The sequence below is a fragment of the Marmota marmota genome, unplaced genomic scaffold (assembly GCF_001458135.2).
Source record: "Marmota marmota marmota unplaced genomic scaffold, marMar, whole genome shotgun sequence".
Taxonomy (NCBI): domain Eukaryota; kingdom Metazoa; phylum Chordata; class Mammalia; order Rodentia; family Sciuridae; genus Marmota; species Marmota marmota.
In genome coordinates, this window is record NW_026000229.1 from 36,690,723 (window position 1) to 36,711,785 (window position 21,063).

A 21,063-nucleotide genomic window follows, 5' to 3' on the forward strand; every position below is an offset into this window, starting at 1 on the left:
CTAGAAGTGGAAGAGATACAAGTTGCTAGTGAATGCTTAGCTGACCAATAGCTTTGGAATTCCTGAGCCCATAATCTCCTCTAACTCAATCTACCCATTCCTTCCTCACCATTTTCCCCCCTCCTCTCCCCATCTACTCTTTCCTTGTTCCCTTTATGCTTTTTCTCCTTTCTTTTTTTCATTTCTCCCTTCTAGAATGTTGTGGTCAGGAGAGCTTTACAAAATGACAAAAACAAGATGACTTTGGAAACTGTGCTCAATCACGCCTGAATAGGTGTATGAAAAAAATATATATAGCAGTTATAGTTGAAAGTCTACAGATTTAGATATTCAGATTTTAAGGCTTTTTTCCAGTGTATGAAAAAAATCCACCCCAGGTCTGTCATCATCATGAATTCAGCCCAGCAATTTTCAGTGGCCAAATGATATTTTCTGAACCTTCTTAAAATCCGTGCTGACTGGTTAAGGAGGCCCTGTATAGGTTCATCTCTTTAGCAAAGGCTTCCATAGTCTGATTGGTTTATGAATTACCTAGTAACCTGGGAATTTAACTCAGGGCCTCACATGTGTTAGGTAAGCACTTTACCACTGAGCTACATCCTGAGCCCAGTTACCTAGCTTTCTGATTAGTTACAGATCAACGATGGCAGAGGGCTTCTACTCAAGAGTTGATATACTTGAATTGACTTGATATACAATCCAACCAACCACACACCACATCCAGAAAAAGTTAAGTGTTGATGGCTCTACAATAAGCCTGTGAGTTTTCCCTTAAGCCCACTGTCCCAAAGCAGCATTATAGCTTTTAAAGGGCAGTGCATCAGACTACTTAAAACACTTTCCAGGTCATTGCTCCAAACTTTTCCAGGTCATTATTCTGAGACTTCTTGGGACAAAACATCCTGTTTCCTCCTTCTCCTAAGTTTGACTCCATGGTGGGAGGAAGAGAAAAAGCAGCAGTGTGTGTATGTGTGTGTGTGTGTGTGTGTGTGTGTGTGTGTGTATCTAGAGGCAGATGAACAAACTCTCCCTTCTCTAATATTCACCTGCTCCACTAGTTAGCCTAGGAAATTCTCAGGTATGGCATGGAAGAGTTAAGAAAGGGAGAGAAACACACAGAGGGAGGCTCTTAATCTCAACTTTTTACTCCTAGTTATTCAGATTTGAAAACCATTCAACACAGGGAAAAAGGAAGAGACCAACCCATGGAAACAGCTCCACTGTGGAGACAATAATGTAGATGCTGAACGGCTCCCTGTGTGCCTAACTGTTTGAGCTCCCAAGAAAACAGGAGGTCCTGTTCAGGAAGGAGCCTCCTCGTTCTTCTTGGTGAACTTTCAGCAAGTTCCTCAGTCAGCTAGGAAAAGCAGGGGGAAGCACAATTGTCATCAGTCTTTGGCCCTCTATTTCTACATCCCTGCCCGGCAGCATGAGCCTTACAGCAGTTCTAACTGAAATCCTCAACATGACAAGGGCAGGGCTGGCTGGGCTGGCTGGGCTGGCCCAACAGTCTAACTCCTGTAACTCAGAACCTGAGGGTACAGAGAGATTGCCTGCTCTCACAGGAAGAAGGTAAGGCCTCAGTCCCTCTGGGCTTCAGCTCCTGGGAGTCATGTGTGGAATACTAGTGCCAGGAAGGGCCAACCCCTCAAGATTACCCAATTCCCTGCACAGGTCCAGGCCTGCTACCATCAAGAAGAACCCAGCATACCCAATAGGATCCACCTTCTACCATTCTCCAACTTCCAGAAGGCAGCGCTAAATGAACCCTGAAATGAGTTATGACTGAAGCAGCACATGCAGGGAGCAGGCACAGAAGGTTCAATCAGAGATCCTGTGCCTTCAAATTTCTTCTTTGAGATCAAATAAAATCAAAGAGTGACTCAATGAGGTATACCAAAGGTCCTTCAAGCCTCGCTCAAATGTCATCCTCTACCCCTAATTATGACTAAAAACCTACTCTCCACATTCTCTATTGCTCTTTAACATCATTGCTTATACTTTTTTCCAAGTGCACATTTATTCGTAATATTCTACATAATTTAATTTCACACACTAGATTGCCAGCTCTGTGAAGAGGACATTTTTTTTTTTTTTTGGTCTTTTTTATTTACTGGTAAGTCCTTAGGGCCTGGAAGATAGGCACTCAGTAAGTATTTATGGATGAGTGAATACAACTTTAAGTTACTAGCTGCAAGATCTCAAAGCTCTGACTGCTGAGAAATCTCCTGGGTAGTAGACCTGTGAACCAGGACAGGTCCTAGCACAGGTCTATGGTTCTCCCACATGGTAGGCATTTTGGATGACCCACTGATGCCTAAGGGCAATATGGCAGAAGAAAGAGCAAGAACACCTCTCTGCTAACGTATTCTATGATCTTGGACATCTACCTTCACTTCTCTGCTGACCCCCTGGATAGCCCTTTCCTTGTATTAGGGGACCCTTCAAGAGCACCATGTTGGTTATTTTGGACACTATCTTCAATTCTCACAACAATTCTGAGGTAGATATTACTTCTGTTTTATAGATGAGAAAATTGAGGTTAAGTTAAGTGAACCAGGTTATGAGGTCTACTGGCATCTCTGGTTTCTGGAACACTGTTTCTTGAGCCCCCTCAAGATGTTATATTACCCTGTGAATTATGTGCCCAATGATTTAGGGCTATCAGCATGCTTTTCTTTGCCCAGAGGACTCTAAACATAATCCTTTCCTTGACAAAAAGTGAATTGCAAGACTTAGAAGCCAGGTCAAAAAGGAAGCGTTCACGTACCCTTCTTCTCATTAATTCAAGTGAATTGAGTCCTCCTTCCTTCACCATCTTTGACATTTCCTTCTTCTGAAACTTTTTGGGGTCAAATCGTACATGTTGCTGCCTCCTTATTATTTAGGTACTATTTCAAATGATTGATCCCTGACCACCCAATCTTAAAGTAGCCCTTCCCCACTCCCAGTTTTTCACTTAATCTCTTTCCTCCCCTTATTTTGTTTTCCCCTTATTTTGTTTTAACTATTGTCTGACACTACCTTGTTCACTTACTTGCTTAAATGCTTATTGTCTGCTCACCCTTCTTGAAGCTAAACCCCATAGAAGCAGTGACCCTGTCTGTCTTACTTACTGCTACATCCCCAGTATCTGGCCCAGAGCAGGTTCTCAACAAATACCTGCTAAACAAATGAATGCATCAATCAATAAACTGTTGTGGGAAGAACTAAGGGGTACTGGTTTCCAGTGTAAGATATATAGGGAAGTTGAAAGGAAAGGTACCAAGCCCCCCCCCCTTCGCCCCCGCTTGTATGTACCCCTGCATATGATTTCATCAGGGCACCAAGTCCAAGTATCCTCCTCTCAGGCCCACCTGGTCTCTCCATTGTCCCACACACTTCCTGGCAAACACCCACACAAGGCTTGCCTCAGAGAGTAAGATGGGAGCTCTTTGTTTCTTCAGCTCAGATGTTACTAGAATACAGCATAAGAGGAGTTTCTGTCACTTCGTCGCACCTTGTCCAATGCTTTGAAGGGGGGATCCCAAAATAAATTCCAACATGGGCTGAGTAGACTGAAGGGCCTTCTCAGGTGAAGTCAGTTTCCCTCTTTCCCCCACCTCTCAACCTAAGGAGTCATGAACTCTCTTAGCTGCTGGATGAGCCTAGTCACCTTGCTAGGACACTTTTTATTCCAGTGGTCAAAGAGCAGCTCTTCCCAGAGCACTTACCCAGGTTACTCAGGCAATGAGGCCAAGAGAAACCCATACTCAGAACTAACTTGCTCCAAAGTGACAACAGGGGCTGTGAAGTAAAGTAGAAAAAAGAGTGTTCAACTAAATTAAGTCCCTCAAAGAAGCTATATGGGGATTAAGCTGGCATCCTAGGGTAGGAGGGCTTAAAGCATGACAGATGAGGGTGGGCAGTAGAGAAAATGACAGCAAAGGGAGAGCTTTGGAGAAGAGAAGCAGGAGCCACTATAACTGAGGGGTCTCTAACAAAGACTCCACACTCAGCCTGGAGTTCCAAACCATACTGCTGTCTGATATATGCTGTCCACCCTTCTTTCCTTGTGCTGTTTCATTTCCTCTCAGAAAACTTTGTTTTGGTTTGATATTTGCCTCTAGGCCTCTGGGAGAATTTTCTAAGTTTTGTTTCTTCTCTTGTTTCTAGGATACCTGAGAGGGCTTCTGGAGCAACAAGCACAGCAGGAGCAAGAGTGGGGGTTGGGAGTGGTGTTAGGATTACCACATTGCAAGAGAAGGAAGACAGGGAAAGAAAGAACCAGTTTGGGCTCACACAAATTATGGTGGTCCCTGGAGATCCCAGAAGCACATTAGGGAGTTCAGCAAAGAGTAGAATTAAAACCCCCAGAAAGAGGACATTTTCAAAGAGAAAAATCAAAGTTTCTTTGAACTGACAAAAATTCAAAGGTCAGAAGACAAACTGATCAGGGGCAGAGCCCAGCACAGGCCCAAGTGAAGCACAGTTGGAAGACCTACTAGAGGTTGCAGTGTCAGGGAAGCCTGCATACACCACCTGTAAAGATAATGACTCCCAGCCACATGTGCTAGGCTGGGACTTGCCCATAAACATAAGCACATATCCTTAAAGGGGCCAGGCCTGGGGTCTCTTAGGGAAGAAGGAGGGCACAGGGTTCCACACTCCCCAATTCAGCAAACACCAGGCCTTTCCTGCCTATTCTTCATCTAGATCCAGCCCCACCCCCAACAAGAAGGAGCCTGGCTTTCCCAGGCAAAGGCAGGAATGAGTGGAATTCCCCTGAGGCAGGCTGTACAGGGTTATCCAGCAACAGAGGTCCTTCATCAACTTGCCTCTGGAGGGGGAGAAGACCAACCCAACCTTTGCCAGGTAGAGCCAGTGCAGCTCCCATAGTCCCCCCCACTACAGACACCAAACACCAGAGGGCCCCTCAGGAGAGACGCTGACCTCAGAACCCAGGGATAAAAGACTCTGGCACAGAATGAGCTGCCCATAAATTAGGCTCTTTTCATTCAAATGACAGACAGCTTTAGAGGAAAAGCAGCTTTGAAAAATAATCTGCAAGTCTGGTCTTCCCTATCCTATGCCATTTTAAGAGTTAGAGCTCTGAGGTCAGACTTCTTGGATTGTAACCCCAATTCAGACATTAATTATGTAACCTTGAGCAAATTGCTTTACCTCATTGAATATGTTTCATCCTCTAAAATATGGAGGTGACTAGGCTGGGCATGGTGGCACATGTCTGTAATCCCAGTGACTCTGGAGGCTGAGACAGGAGGATCACAAGTTCAAAGCCAGCCTTAGCAATGGTGAGGTGCTAAGCAACTCAATGGGACCCTGTCTCTAAATAAAATACAAAATAGGGCTGGGGATGTAACTCAGTGGTCAAATGCCCTTAAGTTCAATCCCTGGTACAAAAAAAAAATATATATATATATATATATGGAGGTGAAGACAGATGGGATGGAGTAGCACATGCCTGCTATCCCAGCAACCCAGAAGGCTAAGGCAGGAGAATCACAACCTTAGAAGGATCCCAGCCTCAGCAATTTAGTGAAATCCTTAGACCCTGTTTCAAGATTTAAAAAAATTTGAAAAAATAAAAAGACAGGGAATGTAGCTCAAGGTAAGGAGCATCTGGGTTCAATCCCCAGCACTGCCCCCGACCAATAAATAAATAATTGGGGTAAGAGTAACAACCCCACAGGACTGCTCTGAGTATTAAACAGTATAAAGTGCTTAAAGAGTACCTGGACCATAATAAGTATTTTATAAAGGTAGCTTTTTTGATGAGATTATGAAACTAAGTAAATCACGTATCTGGTATAAAAACTATATAAGTTGCTAGGGAAATTACATTGGGGAACTAGGCATTCCAAAGTTGAGGGTGGGGTAAGAAAATTAAAACAGTGGCTTTCTTATTTTCATGTTCCTGAACCCATCAGCAAGGGACAGAAAGGATTAGAAGAAGGTGGGACCGCCCCCCAGAAAAAACACTTCTATAAAAGCCTAAGAAACTATGATTCAGGTTTCTCAAATGGAGGAGATTTGTAGGAGCAGAAGATTAAAACAACAGAAATAACATTATCCCCAGGCCCCTACTTCTCTTTCATGGCACGGACACTACTTAAAGCAGATAAACAGTAATATCAGGATTATTTCTAATAAGTGGAAATGAGTCAAATATCCATCAACCAAAGAACAGTTAAAATGTGATATAGCTATATGATGGAACATATAAAAAGGAATGGAGTACTGATACATGTGACATGAACAAATCTTGAAAACATTAGGCTAAGTGAAAGAAGACAGTCACAAAAAGCCAAATATATGATTCCATTTATATGAAATGTCCCAAATAGGCAAATCTGTGGAGACAAAAAAGTAGACTAGCACTTGCCTAGGGCTGAGGATTTGGGGAGGGGGATTGGAGAGTGACTGGTAATGGGTATGGAGTTTCTTTCTTTTTTTTCCTTATAAATTTGTTTTTGAGACAGTCTCACTATGTTGTCCAAGCTGGTCTTGACCTCCTGGTCTCAAATGATCCTGCTTTAGCCACCCCAATGGCTGGGACTATAAGCACATGCCATCATACCCACCTATATGGAGGGGTTTTTTTTGGTTTGTTTTTTGATTCCAGTGCTGGGGATTGAAGCCAGAGGTCCTCTACCACTGTTACACCCCCAGCCCTTTTTTGTTTTGACACAGGATCTTATTACGTTGCTGAGGCTGACCTCAAACTTGTTATCTTCTCACCTCACCCTCCTCAGTTGCTGGGAATGCAGGCATATACCACTGTACCCAGCTGGAGTTTCTTTTTAGGGCAATAAAATTTTTCTTAAATCAACTGTGGTGATGTCTGCACAACTTTGTGAAAATACTAAAGACTATGATAGTAGATATTTGTTTATTTATTGCAGTGCTGGGGGATCAAAACCAGGGCCTTGCACAAGCTAGGCAAGTACTCTCTCGAGCTATATCCAGTTCTCAATTGGACATTTTAAATCTCAATAAAAGTGTTTTGTTTTGTTTGGGTTTATTTTTGGTGGTGCTAGGGATTGAACTCAGGACCTTCAGGACCTTGTGCGTGGGAGGCAGGCACTCTACCAACTGAGCTATATCCCCAGCCCTCAATAAAGGTGTTTTTAACAATGGCTAGAAGGTAGTTATTGAAGATGGTGCTGGGAACCATGCGTAATATAAAGTATAAATTTGTAAGGGTAGATGGGGACAGATGGTCAAAAAACAGGATAGGATAGCAATAAGGACAATACCCAATAAAGACCTTTACCTAGTTACAGAAATGGCACTAAAACATTAACCTGGATACATCTCCCAGAAGATACCAGAAAATGCCAGCCCACCCCACCTGGTCTAGCATTTCTATAAACTCCCGTGCAACAACAAGATCCCTTCTTCCAAGGCACTTACCCAGCTGGGTAGGCAACTAAGCCTGATCGGGGATCACAGGCAAGTCCTCTGCCTCCAGACACTGTTATTCCCAACACCTTCTCCAAGGTTACCTGTTAGAACAAGACAGAAAGTGACATGTTATAGACAGAGTAGGTTCAGGACGGAGGTGATGAAGTGCTTTCCTGATGCCCTTATCTTCAAGAAAATGGAGCTATGATTTCTCCAAGCTCTGTTTAGGTCAAAGGACTTTTGATCATATTGGAAAATTTCAGTGTGCATCACCTGTGTTTAACCAGATTCAATGTACAGGTACTGTGGGAAAGAAAATCAACAGGTTAAAGCACAATCCATGGCTAAAGAACAATAAGCAATCCAGGAAGGCACTATTTACAAGCTAGGGCCTTGGGTCCCTAGATTGGGCTTTTGGGTCTATGAGACTCAGGGAACCATGTGTAATATAAAGTTCAGGGAAGGTACTGATCTTCATGCCTTGTCAGGCATGAAGGATAGGCCATTGTGATCTACTAAGAACCAAAAGGATGTTAGGTATTGATTAGGTGACTCATAATATCCCTTAACTTTTTTGGGGGGGGGGGGTACTAAGGAGTGAACCCAATGATACTTCATCACTGAGCTACATCCCCAGGTTTGTTTTTTTTTTTTTTTTTTTAGACAGGGTCTCACTAAGTTGCTGAGGCTGGCCTCAAATTTGCAATCATCCTGCCTAAGCCTCCCAAGTTGCTGGGGTTACAGGTATGCACCATCAGGTCCATCAACTATCCTTGACCTCTGCATTCTATCATGTTCTTCCCCTCCCCATCAGAGGTCTCTACCTCCCAAATGTCTACCAGTTCATACAGACTTTGAGCCTAGGAGGCAGAAACATGGCTTAATGTTGTGTTTTGTAAAGCATAGATGCTGAGGATACTCTATTATTATTTAAGCCACGTCTCCCACAGAGATGATAGGGAAACATGCAAAGTGCTCAGAGATTCTAAAAGGACATGGTCACACGAGTCATTCATCACTCTCATCATAAGTATTATCACCCCATGCTGTCTGCAGCCCTAAGACCCATATGGACTAAACTTAAATTAACCCATCACTGGTCTCTCTGCTAGATGATGCCATATGAGGTTCAGACTGCCCTGTAAGCTTTTGCTTACTGCTCCACCTCACCCTCTGCTACAGGATAGTTTGCTGGTTACTCCAGGTCCAGTCTCTTCCAGTACTGTCAGAAGGCACTTCTTGCACCAGTCCTCTTTAGGGATGTCCTTGCTCTCCCTTCACTCAGAAAGCTTCTGAGCTTCTGAATGCAGAATAGCCATGTAAACAGGCTACACTAAAGTCTGATATGAAAACTCTGAACCTGAGGAGTCTTGGAAATCCCAGGGGAGCAATGTGAACCAGAAACACCTAAAAGGTATTCATACTTGTGACACCCAGTTCAGGCCAGTTTCTAGAGAGGGTAATCCCAGAATCAATCAGGATAGTTTCCTCTTACTATTCCAATAGTAGAACTGAAAGTACTCTTTGTTATCTCCAAGGATCATTTTGGTTTGAATTAGGCTGGAAAGAAATGCCCTGTGTTGGTCAAAGACCAAACATAAACTTCCCAGGATGATATAGCTGAAACCTTTTCCTCAGAAAGGTTCCCAAGAGTCTTCTGTACTTCAGAGGGATATGGATCAAGAACTCCAACTTGTATCTATACAGTGATGGAAGTGGTTTAGTTATAAGGCACCAATCCACAGCCACCTGGCCAGTACCAAATTTGTCAGTTACCCTTGGCCTAGTTGACTCAGTAAATCTGATGAGAGAGTGACTAACTTTACCTTATCCTAGACATTCTTAATAGTTTTCCCTTACCTTCTTTCTTTTATTAGGGATTGACTCCAGGGGCAATCTACCACTGAACTGCATTTCCTGGCCTTTTTACTTTTTATTTTGATACATGGTCTTACTAAATTGCCCCAGCTGGCCTCAAACTTGCAATCCTCCTGCCTCAGCTGCCCAAACAGCTGAGATTACAAGTATGAACCACCACATTGGGCAGTTTTCCCTAATTTATGCCTCTTTCTACTCTTTTCTCAGCTTAATGACCCCCCCACCCCCGGCATCTAGTTAACTGACACTGGCTAGAGAGTACATATTCATCCTGGGGAAATCTGGAAGATACTCATCTTAGCACTACACCTTTAATTACCCCAGAGGAAGGGGTGCTCAGGAACATTCCTGCTATAACTACTGCCTGTACAGTGGAGAGAGAGGATACTGAGGCATGACCCACATGGATGGCAGAAGTCACAAAATTAAGTACAGTGAGCTAAAAGGCTACATAACTCCTATTCTATTCAAGCTAATCTGATTTAAGGCAAATCCTTTCGGTTCAAATTAGCATCAACTCCTTCCCTCCTTATGTTTGAATGTTGGTCCCAAAGAATCAGAACAAGTCAGCTGGCTCTCAGATGCTCTTCCCTCTGATAGGAATTTGAGTAGGTGTTTTGTGGGTAAATGATCCAGTTCCTCAGAGAACTGTGAAACTAGCTTGTACTTTTCAACAGCAATCTAAAGCAGGAGGAGATGTAGGTTACTCAGGCCCTAAAAGACCAGTGATTATCAAATTTTTTGACCATGACCCATAGTAAGAAACATACTTTATATCCCAGTGTATACATATATGTATATCTGGATATACTTTTTCAGCATAAAGCTAAAAAGTTTCGCAAAATTTTTATTGCATGTGATGTACTCTAGTATATTTCATTTCATTACCTGGACAGGTATGGTGGCACACACCTGTAATCCCAGTACTCAAGAGAGTGAGGCAGGAAGATCACAAATTCGAGGCCAGACTTGGCAATTTAGCGAGGCCATAAGGAACTTAGTTGAGACCCAGTCTCAAAATAAAAAATAAAGGGGCTGGGGATGTGGCTCAAGCAGTAGCGCACTCGCCTCAACATCTTTGTTTGTATGTGGTTAGATCCTCAGCACTACATAAAAACAAAGATGTTGTGTCCGCCAAAAACTTAAAAATATTTAAAAATTTCTTAAAAAAAATAAAAAAGAACTGGGGCTTGGTGTGGTAGCCCATGCCTGTAAATTCTAGTGGCTCAGGCGGCTGAGGCAAGAGGATCATAAGAGTTCAAAGTCAGCCTCAGAAACTCAGCAAGACCCTGTCTCAAAAAGTTAAAAGGGCTGGGTAGGTGGCTCAGTTGTAAATTGCCCCTGGGTTCAATCCCCTTTACAATGACAACAACAACTACTACTACTATTAATAATGATAATAATAATTCTAGTTATGACCTACTTTATTGATATCATGACCTACAATGGGCTGGAAGATCTAGTTTGGGAAACCTGCTACATACAGACCATTTCTCTCTGCCAGACTTGGGTCACTGACACCTTTGTGTTCTTCAGTCATTTTCCTCTAAGACTCTGCACAGTGGAACATAACTCCAGACTAGGAAAACCTCACAGGCAGGAGTTTGCCTGGGCTCAAAACTTGGCTTATTTTCAAAGGAGTTATGGTTTTTGGCTTTTTCTGGCTCTCTAAAGTTATTCAAAGGGGAAAAAAGCAGTTTCCTTAGGCTCTGTAGAGAGGGAGGAGTAGGGGAAAACATTCAGGGGCATCAGCTGGTTTTTATTTTATGTTCTTAACTCAAACCAGCTTCCTGTTTGCAGGGAGGTTTGGGCTGAGCTCCACTTTCAAAGGATCTGAGAGTCCAGAGCTCCTGTGAAGCCTCCAACATCTAGGTTTATTTTGCAAGACTAACACAATGGACTTTATAAATGGACTCTCTTCCTCCTCTGATAATCTTTTCCCTCCCTCTCTTTCCCAAAATGTAGTAAAGCTTCCACCCACCCTAGAGAATGGACACCTCTTGCAAATGCCACAAGCTAAATGCATCCAAGTACCATTAGTGGTATGCAAGCATTGCCTTACACCAGCTCATATGACTGCACAGCTTTTCCCATATTCAGTGATCGCACACTGATAGCCTCGAAATCACCATTGTGGGAGTACTTACACAGACTTTCCTTCCCTTCTCAAAGAACCTGTAAACATTCACCAGCATACCACTGAGTTCCAGCCACTATCATCCCTCCCTTGGACAAAGTGTTCTCTCTCCTGCAGGCTTTGGCCCTACAGCATTTCTTGGGCATGGCAGGCTGCAGTGATATTTTTTTTTTAATTAATATTTTTTAACTTTAGATGGACACAATGACTTTATTTATATTTTTATGTGGTGCTGAGGATAGAATCCAATGCCTCACACATGCTAGGCAAATGCCTTTCCACTGAGCCACAACCCTAGCCCCTGCAGTGATACTTTTAAATTAAAAATAAAATAATTTCTTTGTTCAAAAATCCTTCAATGGCTTCCCATCTCCAGTAAGTTCAAATACTTGACCCAAATTTATAAGGCCCTAAATCACCCAGCCTCTCTCTCTCACACCTCATTTCCTATATGCTTCCCCACCACTCCACCCCAGCCACATTAGCAACTTTAAAGCACCTTAAACTGCTCTAGCCCCCAGTACTTTTCTGCTATTCACATAGCTAATTCACTCAGGTCTTTGCTCCAAGATTTTTTGTTCTGTTTTGTTTTTTAGAGAGAGAGAGAGAGAGAGAGAGGATATATATATATATATATATATATATAGAGAGAGAGAGAGAGAGAGAGAGAATTTTTTAATATTTATTTTTCAGTTTTCGGTGGACACAACATCTTTATTTTATTTTTATATGGTGCTGAGGATTGAACCTAGTGCCCCGTGCATGCCAGGTGAGGGTGCTACCGCTTGAGCCACATCCCCAGCCCCTGCTCCAACATTTTTGGGAGGGTTTTTCCAGAGTAGCTTTACTGCCATCTTTCCATATTGGACTTACCCAGCTTTTATTTTTCTTCATGGTACACAGAGGCAGGTAGTGAACCTGATTCCATCTCTGTACAAGTACTTACTGTCTGTCTTCCCCAGCAGAATGGGAGCTCCTTGAGGATAGGATCTAAATTGCTATCCCTCACTACAGTACTCCCAAGCACTTTGAACAGTGTCTGGCATATAATGGGCACTTGAAACATATTTGATGAATAAATAAATGCCTGGCAGAGGCTTCAGGAACAATGATAGATCAGACATGAGTAAGTCCAGGAAAACTGGGGTATTTCAGGTCAACAGAAATGCTCTTTACAATGTAACTAAGACAGAGTGGCCATGTCCAGCTGAGGACAAGCACAAAGACAGTTAATAGTAGAGACAATATTCTGTTTTTTAAACTGATGGTGAGTATACAACTGTTCACTCTTATTATTCCATGTCTTTATTATATGTCTTAAATATTGCATAATAAATATTGAAAAAGAGAGGATGCTGAGACAGGAAGATCACAAATTCAAAGCCAGCCTTAGCAACTTAATGAGACCCTGTCTCAAAATAAAAAATAAAAAGGGGTGGGGGTGTGGTTCAGTGGTTAAGCACCTCTGGGTTCAATTCCCAGTATCAAAAAACAACAAATCTCTGAGTGGTTTATTGGCACACTCTTGACCTAGCAATTTAGGGAAAAGGATACAAAGAACTCAATATGTGTTTTTACTTGATTTAAGTTTCTTATCAAGTATTGATAAGACTGCATATTTACATAATGCTCTGACATGTCACTTTTTTTTTTTTTTTTTGGTACCAGGGATTGAACACAGGGGCACTTAACCACTGAGTCACATCCCCAGCCCTTGATATTTTTTTTTTTAAATATTTTTTTAGATGCATGGACCTTTATTTTATTCATTTATTTATATGTGGTGCTGAGAATCGAACCCAGTGCCTTACACATGCTAGGCAAGTGCTCTACCACTGAGCCACAGTATTTTTAGATGGGGTCTCACTAAATTGCTGAAGCTGGCCTCAAACTCGCAATCCTCCTGCCTCAGCCTCCCAAGTTATTGCGATTACAGGCATGTACTACCATACCTGATAACATAAATATTTTTAATTGTAGATGGACACAATACCTATATTTATATTTTTATGTGGTACTGAGGATAGAGTCCAGTGCCTTACACGTGCTAGGCTAGTGCTCTAGCACTGAGCTACACAACTCCAGCCCCAACATATCAATTTTTTTTTTCTTTTGGTGCTGGGGATTGAACCCAGGGCCTTGTGCATGCAATACAAGCCCTCTACCAACTGAGCTATATCCCCAGCCCTCCAACATATGACTTTTAAGAAGCACTACACATAGTCCTTTTCCTGACTGCTAAGCAGGGGAACCGGGGGTAAGATGGGCTTTCTGAGTAACTATGTTGAACAGAGCCTCCGTGCTGACCCATACTGAATATGTAGGATGAACAAGAAATAAACTACCAGCTAGGCCATGGAGATTTTGAAGTGGTTTGTTACCAAGGATTACTGGTCCACATATTTTTCAAACCTGTTGATCTCAAGACCTTTTCACACTCTTAGAATTAATCAAGGACCCCAAAAGAGCTTTTGTTTGTACAGATTATATTTACCAATATTTACTATATTTGAAATCACAATAGAAAGTACTTTATTTATTAAGTCATTTAAAAGTAATAATAATAAATCCATTACTCATTTAACATTTTTATTAAAAATAACTATTTTCCCAAAAAAACTTAGTAAGAAGAGTGGCACTGTTTTATATTTTTACCAAGCTTTTTAATGTCTGCCTTAATAGAAAACAGCTGGATTCTAATATCTGCATCTGCATTCAATCTGTTAGTTGAAGTAAAATAAAAAAAAAAAAAATCTGGCCTCATTTGGCTATATAGTTGGACAAGGGAAGATATCATGGACTCCCTAATAGGGTTTTGGGAATGCCAAGTGTTCTTAGACCACTAAGATTCAATGACATAACCCCTCCTGAATACTACAGCATCTTTACACGTAAGAAAATAAGCTTACTAGTGTCAGAGTTCTGGACTAAGCATCACTTGAAGAAACTGAGGCAGGAAAGAGGCCCTATGAAAGAAATAGCCTCAAAGTCTTGGATGTGGCCCAAAGTTGATAGAAACTTCAGCTCCAAACCTTCAAGATCCAAATGCCAATAAAACTTAGCCCAAGAGATATCACAGTCCAGGTAACTGCTTGTGGCCAGTGTCTTGGGACACAAATGTCTCATGCAGTTGGCATTCTGATTTTTTTCACAGCCCTAGGAACACCACTTCATGCACAAATGAAAACACAGAACTAAGAAGAACATCCACTTTGTACTCTACACCCACAATGATGCCTAGAAGCAGGGAGAACACCTGAGTTGTGACCAGCTTTTGCTCTGGCAGGTGGAGAGTGTTGAGATGAGAGATGGAGAAAGCCTATACCAACCTGAAACAAAGTGTCATCTTTCCTTTGAAGCCAGGCTATTGGTCTGCAGGATAAAAGTATCCTGTGAGGAAGGGCTTACATGACTTCCACTCCCCATATGAAATAGGCAGGGCAATATTGTGTCTTCCTGAAAGAAAGGAGGCAGGCCAAATCTTCCTCACTTTAATAAGATAGAAAGATAACCTCTTGGGCTGGGAATGTGGCTCAAGTGGTAGCGCGCTCGCCTGGCATGCGTGCGGCCCGGGTTCGATCCTCAGCACCACATACAAACAAAGATGTTGTGTCCGCCAATAACTAAAAAATAAATATTAAAAATTCTCTCTCTCTCTCCCTCCCTCCCTCTCTCACTCTCTTTAAAAAATATATATATATATATAAAAAAAAGATAACCTCTTAGTAGCCTATTCTCAAGAGAGAAGGAAAGAATAAAACCATGTGTTTAAGTGTTCTTCTGGTTCTCATTAAAGAAGATGAAAAAAAAAAAAAAAAAAAAACAGGCAACAGGGCTACCCATTCATTCTAGATAGAATAGTTCCAACCTGTAGACTGCAACCTATTAATGAGACTTGAAATCCATTTAGTTGATAATGAATAAACAGAATAGTACAAAATATTGCACAGTAGGTAGTAAGTGAGCCACCATGCATGGCTCTTTCAAAAAATTTTGAGAACAATCCACATCAAGAAATACATTTTAGGGCTGGGGCTATAGCTCAGTGGTAGAGTGCCCGCCTCGCACGTATGAAGCACTGGGTTTGATCCTGAGCACCACATAAAAAATAAATAAATAAATAATTTTTAAAAAGAGTATATAGGAGTTCATTTATAAAGAAAAGAAAGAAATACATCTTAAGCCCAGCACAGTGGTGCACTCCTGTGATCCCAGCAGCTTGGGAGGCTGAGGCAGAAGGAACCAGAGTTCAAAGCCAACCCTTGCAACTTAGGAAGTCCCTAAGCAACTTAATGAGGCTGTGTCTCTAACTAAAATATAAAAAAGGGCTGGTTCAGGGGTTGAGTGCGCTGGGTCCAATCCCTGGTATCAAAAAACAAACAAACAAACAAACAAAAAACATTTTAGCCAGGCCTGATGACTCATGCCTGTAATCCCAGTGACCTGGGAGAATGAAGCAAGAGTTGTGAGTTGTGACCAGCTTTTGCTCTGGCAGGTGGAGGCCAGCCTTAGCAATTTAGTGAGGCCCTGAACAACTTAGTGAGACCTGTCTCAAAATAAAATATTAAAAGGGCTTGGGGATGAGGCTCAGTACAAAAATAAATAAATAAATAAATAAATAAATAAAAGTTTCAAAGTCACTGGAATGCTATGAGGGAATCCTAAAATGAAGATTCTACCCACTGCCCTCACAATCCATTAGGAAAGATGAATGGTTAATTATACAATAATCTAACATGTAATAAAGGTCATAAAGAAGAGGAAGAGAGATGACTATTGAGCAAACAGGGAAGAGAAACAAGGAAGCTTTCTTGAAAGTGTCTGGGTCTCACTGTAAGTCAGAAAATACAGAGAGAAGAAACCCTCTGTAAAGAAAGCTGTATGAGCCCAAGTTTGGTGACAGGAAATAACACAGCAGGTGAGCAATGGTAAAAGCAAAGATTGTATGAAAGTATTAAGTCAGGAGAGACAGAGTGTAACCAGAAGAGGAAAGACCTTGAATGTCAAACCAAGTGGGGTAATCTGCAGGCTCTGGGAAGCCACGGAAGGATTCCAAACAGGAGACACAATCAAAGCTATGTTTTGGTGATAATGTATGTGAGACATACTAGGCAGGGAGCCTAATTAGGGAGCTGTTACAATAGTTCAGATGAGAAGTAATGAAAATCTAGACCAGCATGGAAGATAGTGGGAATGAAAAAGAAATGCATTCAAAAGCAATAAAGCAAATAGAATTAGCAAGATTGGGCAATGTACAACTGTGGAGGAAAAAAAGACAAACTCAAAATTCTGAACCTCAGATGTAGCAAACAAGGTGATGCCATGAGCAGAAAGAAGATCTGAGTCAGGTCCAAGGAGATAGAAGCACATAACATCTGTTTTAGACATGTTCAATCTGAGGCACTTTAGAGATAATTTGAGAGGAACTACAGAAACACTCAATTTAGCAACATAAAATTAATGCTTGGAGAGAGGTCAGAACGAAAAACATTTAAGAATTATTCACATGGGGGCTGGGGTTGTGGCTCAGTGGTAGAGCGCTAGCCTCACACGTGTGAGGCACGGGTTTAATCCTCAGCACCACATAAATAAATAAAGATACTGTGTCCAACTACAACTAAAAAAAAAATATTAAAAGGAAAAAAATAATTATTCACATGGAGGTGAAAACCACCACTGAAAGTCCAATGAGATAGGAGAAAAGAGAAGAAAAGAGGAATAGGAGAGAAACTAAAGACAGCTTGAAGGGAAACCTGTCTTTAGCATATGGAGAAAATGAGGTATCAGTTTTGTTTTTTTTATTGTTGTGTTGTTGTTATTGTTTGGGGCACCAGGATTGAACCCAGAAGCACTTAACCATTGAGCCACATCCCTATCCCTTTTTATTTTTTATTTTGAGACAGGATCTCTCTAAGTTGCTTAGGCCTCGCTAAATTTTGCTGAGGCTGGCTTCAAACCTGCAATCCTCCTGCCTCAGCCTCCCAAATTGTTGGGATTACAGGCATGTGCCACAATGCCCAGCAGTTAGTTTTTAAAGGAAAGAGGACAACCAGGAAACCAGTGAAGGGGAGAGTTCCTAGATGGGAGGAGCAGACAAGTGAGCACTACAAGAAGTAAAGGCTGGGCATGGTGACACATGCTATTTGGGAGGCAGCAGCAAGAGAATCACAAATTTGAGGTTGCCCTGGGCAACTTAGTGAGACCCTGTCTGAATTTTTAAAAAAATAAATAAAAAGGGATGAGATGTACTAAGTAGTAGAGCATCCCTGAGTTCAACCCCAGTATTTCAAAAAGTAAAGAAAAGAAAGGACTCTTCAGAGTCCAGACCATATGCAATGCAGGTGGTACCACACAGGGACTCCAGTAGTCCCAGACCCCTAAAAACAATCCCAGCATCTTTGGGCAGGGCTTTCTAAACTTCTCTAATCTCTGTCTTACTCTGCTGTGGTGTCTGTTTGCCTACCTCTCTGGCCCTGAATACAACTGATCCATGATCTATAGGGAAGGTATCAGCCAGTGAAACAACCAGTCTGTGGGAGCCAAGATAAAGGCAGCACAAGGAAAGAGATTCTTGCTTGGAACCCTGGCATAAACTGTAAAGATTTTCTCTCCTTTTCTTAGTGAGGACCACTACAGGGACTCTGCTGATGGCATGGGAATGGGTGTTCCCTCAAAATAGAGAACTAAGAGGCCAGAGTCACAAAGGCCAAGGTCACCTAGGATTTGACAGACCTCAAATTGGTAATGAAACTCTAGCAACTGGGATGAAACCAATCTGTTTTTGTTGCCACCAGCTTCCTTCTTCCTTCTTCTCCCTTCCCCCACTTCTTAATTCCACTCAATACAAGTTATAAATACCTGAGTTGTAAGTCATTTCAGCCAAATCATGGCTTTCTGTTTCTATAAACAAGCATGTTAGAGACCTGTCCAAAGCAGAGCACTCCCTGCCCTGCCCTCCCTGCCTTCAGGTTAAGAATAACTATGTCTGTCTCTTGCCCACACACTACACTCTAATCTCACAAAGAAGATTCTCCACTAAGATTCTGAGAATTGCCACTTATGCAAAAGCCACAAAGGAAGCCCAAGGTCAGCATGTTTTATGCAGAGACTTGGGGGGCTGGGCAGAGACTCGATACTGGACCTGGGATGAGGGTAGGGAAACACCACTTACTATACTCCTTCAAAGTCCAAAATGCCAACTGGTCAAAGGTAGGTAGGGGCAAAATGGCCATTCCAAGACAGGCAAACAGACCTGGCCTCTTGACTCTGCTCTTATCTCTACCCAGTTAGACCGATTTACAGTTCCACTGTCTAAATTATATACTACAAAGGTTTCCAGAAACCAACAATTTCCAATTAGACAGAAAAACCAGGCTTTCTTGCTTAATAGCTGAGAATTAGTTGGAACTGAGTCAACTCTCCTGTGCTGGAATTCAAATAGCCTCAGCTTCTAAGGTAGGTAAATCTGGGAAAAGGTGACCTTAGAGATCCTCTAGCCATAAACCACTGAGACTGGGAATCTAGAACAAAGAATCCCAAACCTGGTCTATCAGTGGAATTAATTTTTTTTTCTTTTTTTCAGATTGCAGTCCCCATCCCATTTCTATATCCTCTTCCACAGCTGGCAACTACTTTTTATTTAATTAACTTATTTATTTTGCAATACTGGGGATTAAACTCAAGGTCACTCTACTACTGAGCTACATCTCCCCAGCCTTATTTATTTATTTGAGAGAGAGAGGGTTTTGCACCAGTTGTACCAGGCTTTTCAAGATTTTGAATCAAGTTAGGCATGGTGGTGCCTGCCTGTAATCCCAGCTACTTGCGAGGCTAAGACAGGAGGAACTCAAGTTTTGAAGCCAACCTGGGCAATTTAGCTAGACCCTCTCAAAAAGGAAAAAAAAAAATGTGTATATAACATATGTATTTTTTTTTTAAGGCCTGGGGATATATGCTCAGTGATAGAGCACCCCTGGGTTCAATTTCCAGCACCATAAAAAAAAAAAATTCTGGATCAAAAGATACAGGGTAAGGTTTAAGAATGTGCTTATTAAAAACTCTTCAAAGCCAGTGTGGTAGGGCATGCCTATAATTCCAACTACTTGGGAAACTGGAGCAAAAGGATTGCTTCAGGCTAGGAGTTAGAGGCCAACATAGGCAACATAGTCAAACCTGCTGTCAAAAAATTAAAAAATAATTTTTAAAAAAGCCCTCTCTAGGTGGTTCTGATGATAGTTCTAATGATCAGGCTATGAACTATTAAACTTAAAGCATCTTGCCATTTTATTTCCAAATTTTGGCCACTCCTGAGACTAAGAGGAGAAAAGTATTCCAAGTCTGAAAAGATACCCATGGGGGGCAAGAGGTTCTTGTGTAGAGAGAGGCGCTACAGCAGTAAGAGCTACCATTTACTGAAATGTATGCTCTGTAGCAGCAACCATTCAAGTACTTCACACAGATTATCTAATTTAATATCCTTGACAACTTTATGAAGGACTAGTATTAAGTACATTTTACAGATGAAGGAATAAAGTAAGTAGTAAGTAGAAGAACCAGGATTTAGATCTAGGGCTGTCTTGTTCCAGAAACTATGATATCCTAAGAAAGGGGTTCAGGTTTTCCAACATCACAAGAATGTTTCTGTTTCTGGCAGAGCACAGAGGGAAGTCACCAAGCCTCCATGTGGGTCTTAGCAACAGGCCTTAGGCCCAAAATAGAAGGCAGAGGGCAGTCAGGCATAGTGGGGGTGTGCTGGTAGCCCCAGCTACTTGGGAGGCTGAGGCTGAGTGAGGATCACTTGAACACAAAAGTTCAAGAACTGCCTGAATAACATCCAAGACTCCATCTCTTTTAAAAACAAACAACAACAACAAAAAAAAAAAAAAAAAGAAAGAAAGAAAGAAAGAAAGAAAACAGTAGGGCAGAGGGCATCAGGATGAAGTAGAGGTCTTCACATGCTAGTTTTAATGTATTTTTTAAATTACCAGAACTTATCAGTAGTTGAAATGAGTCTTAAAAATGAGTTCTGACCTTTCCTCACTGAGATGGTTGCAGAAAAAGAGGAAGGGAGGGTTTTCCTAATGTCAGAGTATCCCATGTGGTCAGAGCTTGCTCATGTCCAGGTCATGCTACAACCTATAGTCAATATGTACAGCTGACACCTGTTTCCAAGGCAACTGGCATTGCAGTGTCAGAAGCAGGAAAACCTGATTTTATATGCATATGGAGAAAGAAGTAAGGAAGACATTAGACTGAAGAGGAGGGAACGAAGGGACACTATCTCTACATATCCTAGTTTTCTTAATCTCTTGGTTTCCAATTTAATAACTGGAGAGATTACTAATTGTTCCTTATCTGGACTAAGTGTACAAAGTGAATGTGCGTCCTAGAACAAGAATGATGTGGGGAGGGCTCTCAGTGCCCCTGTAATCAGAATAATTTGTGCCATGAGGCTTCCCTGAGAAAAGGGAATGTTTCTTCAACTAATTATTCTCTACAAAATACTTACTTCCTTTCCATTCTCAGTGCCATCACTTCAGTTTAAGCCCTCAGCACTACATTCCTGGATATAACAATGGCTTTCAGATCAATCTTCTTATTGTACACCCTGTCCTTCCCTCCCTAACCTGTCAGAGTAACAT

General features: G+C 41.8%; 1 protein-coding gene across 13 annotated transcripts in view; it reads right to left on the reverse strand.

The window, feature by feature from the left end:
* Positions 1–21,063, reverse strand: part of Mapkbp1 (mitogen-activated protein kinase binding protein 1) — a 59,784-nt gene that overhangs the window by 18,679 nt on the left and 20,042 nt on the right. For 10 of the 13 annotated variants that reach the window (XM_048792919.1, XM_015480788.2, XM_048792921.1 and 7 more), the window contains one exon: positions 7,417–7,508. In XM_048792919.1, the coding sequence (XP_048648876.1) occupies positions 7,417–7,508 (92 nt within the window). Of the gene's footprint in view, positions 1–3,713; positions 5,119–5,163; positions 5,252–7,416; positions 7,509–21,063 lie in introns of those variants that run through there. The other 3 variants (XM_048792924.1, XM_048792928.1, XM_048792926.1) reach the window with 3 other exon arrangements.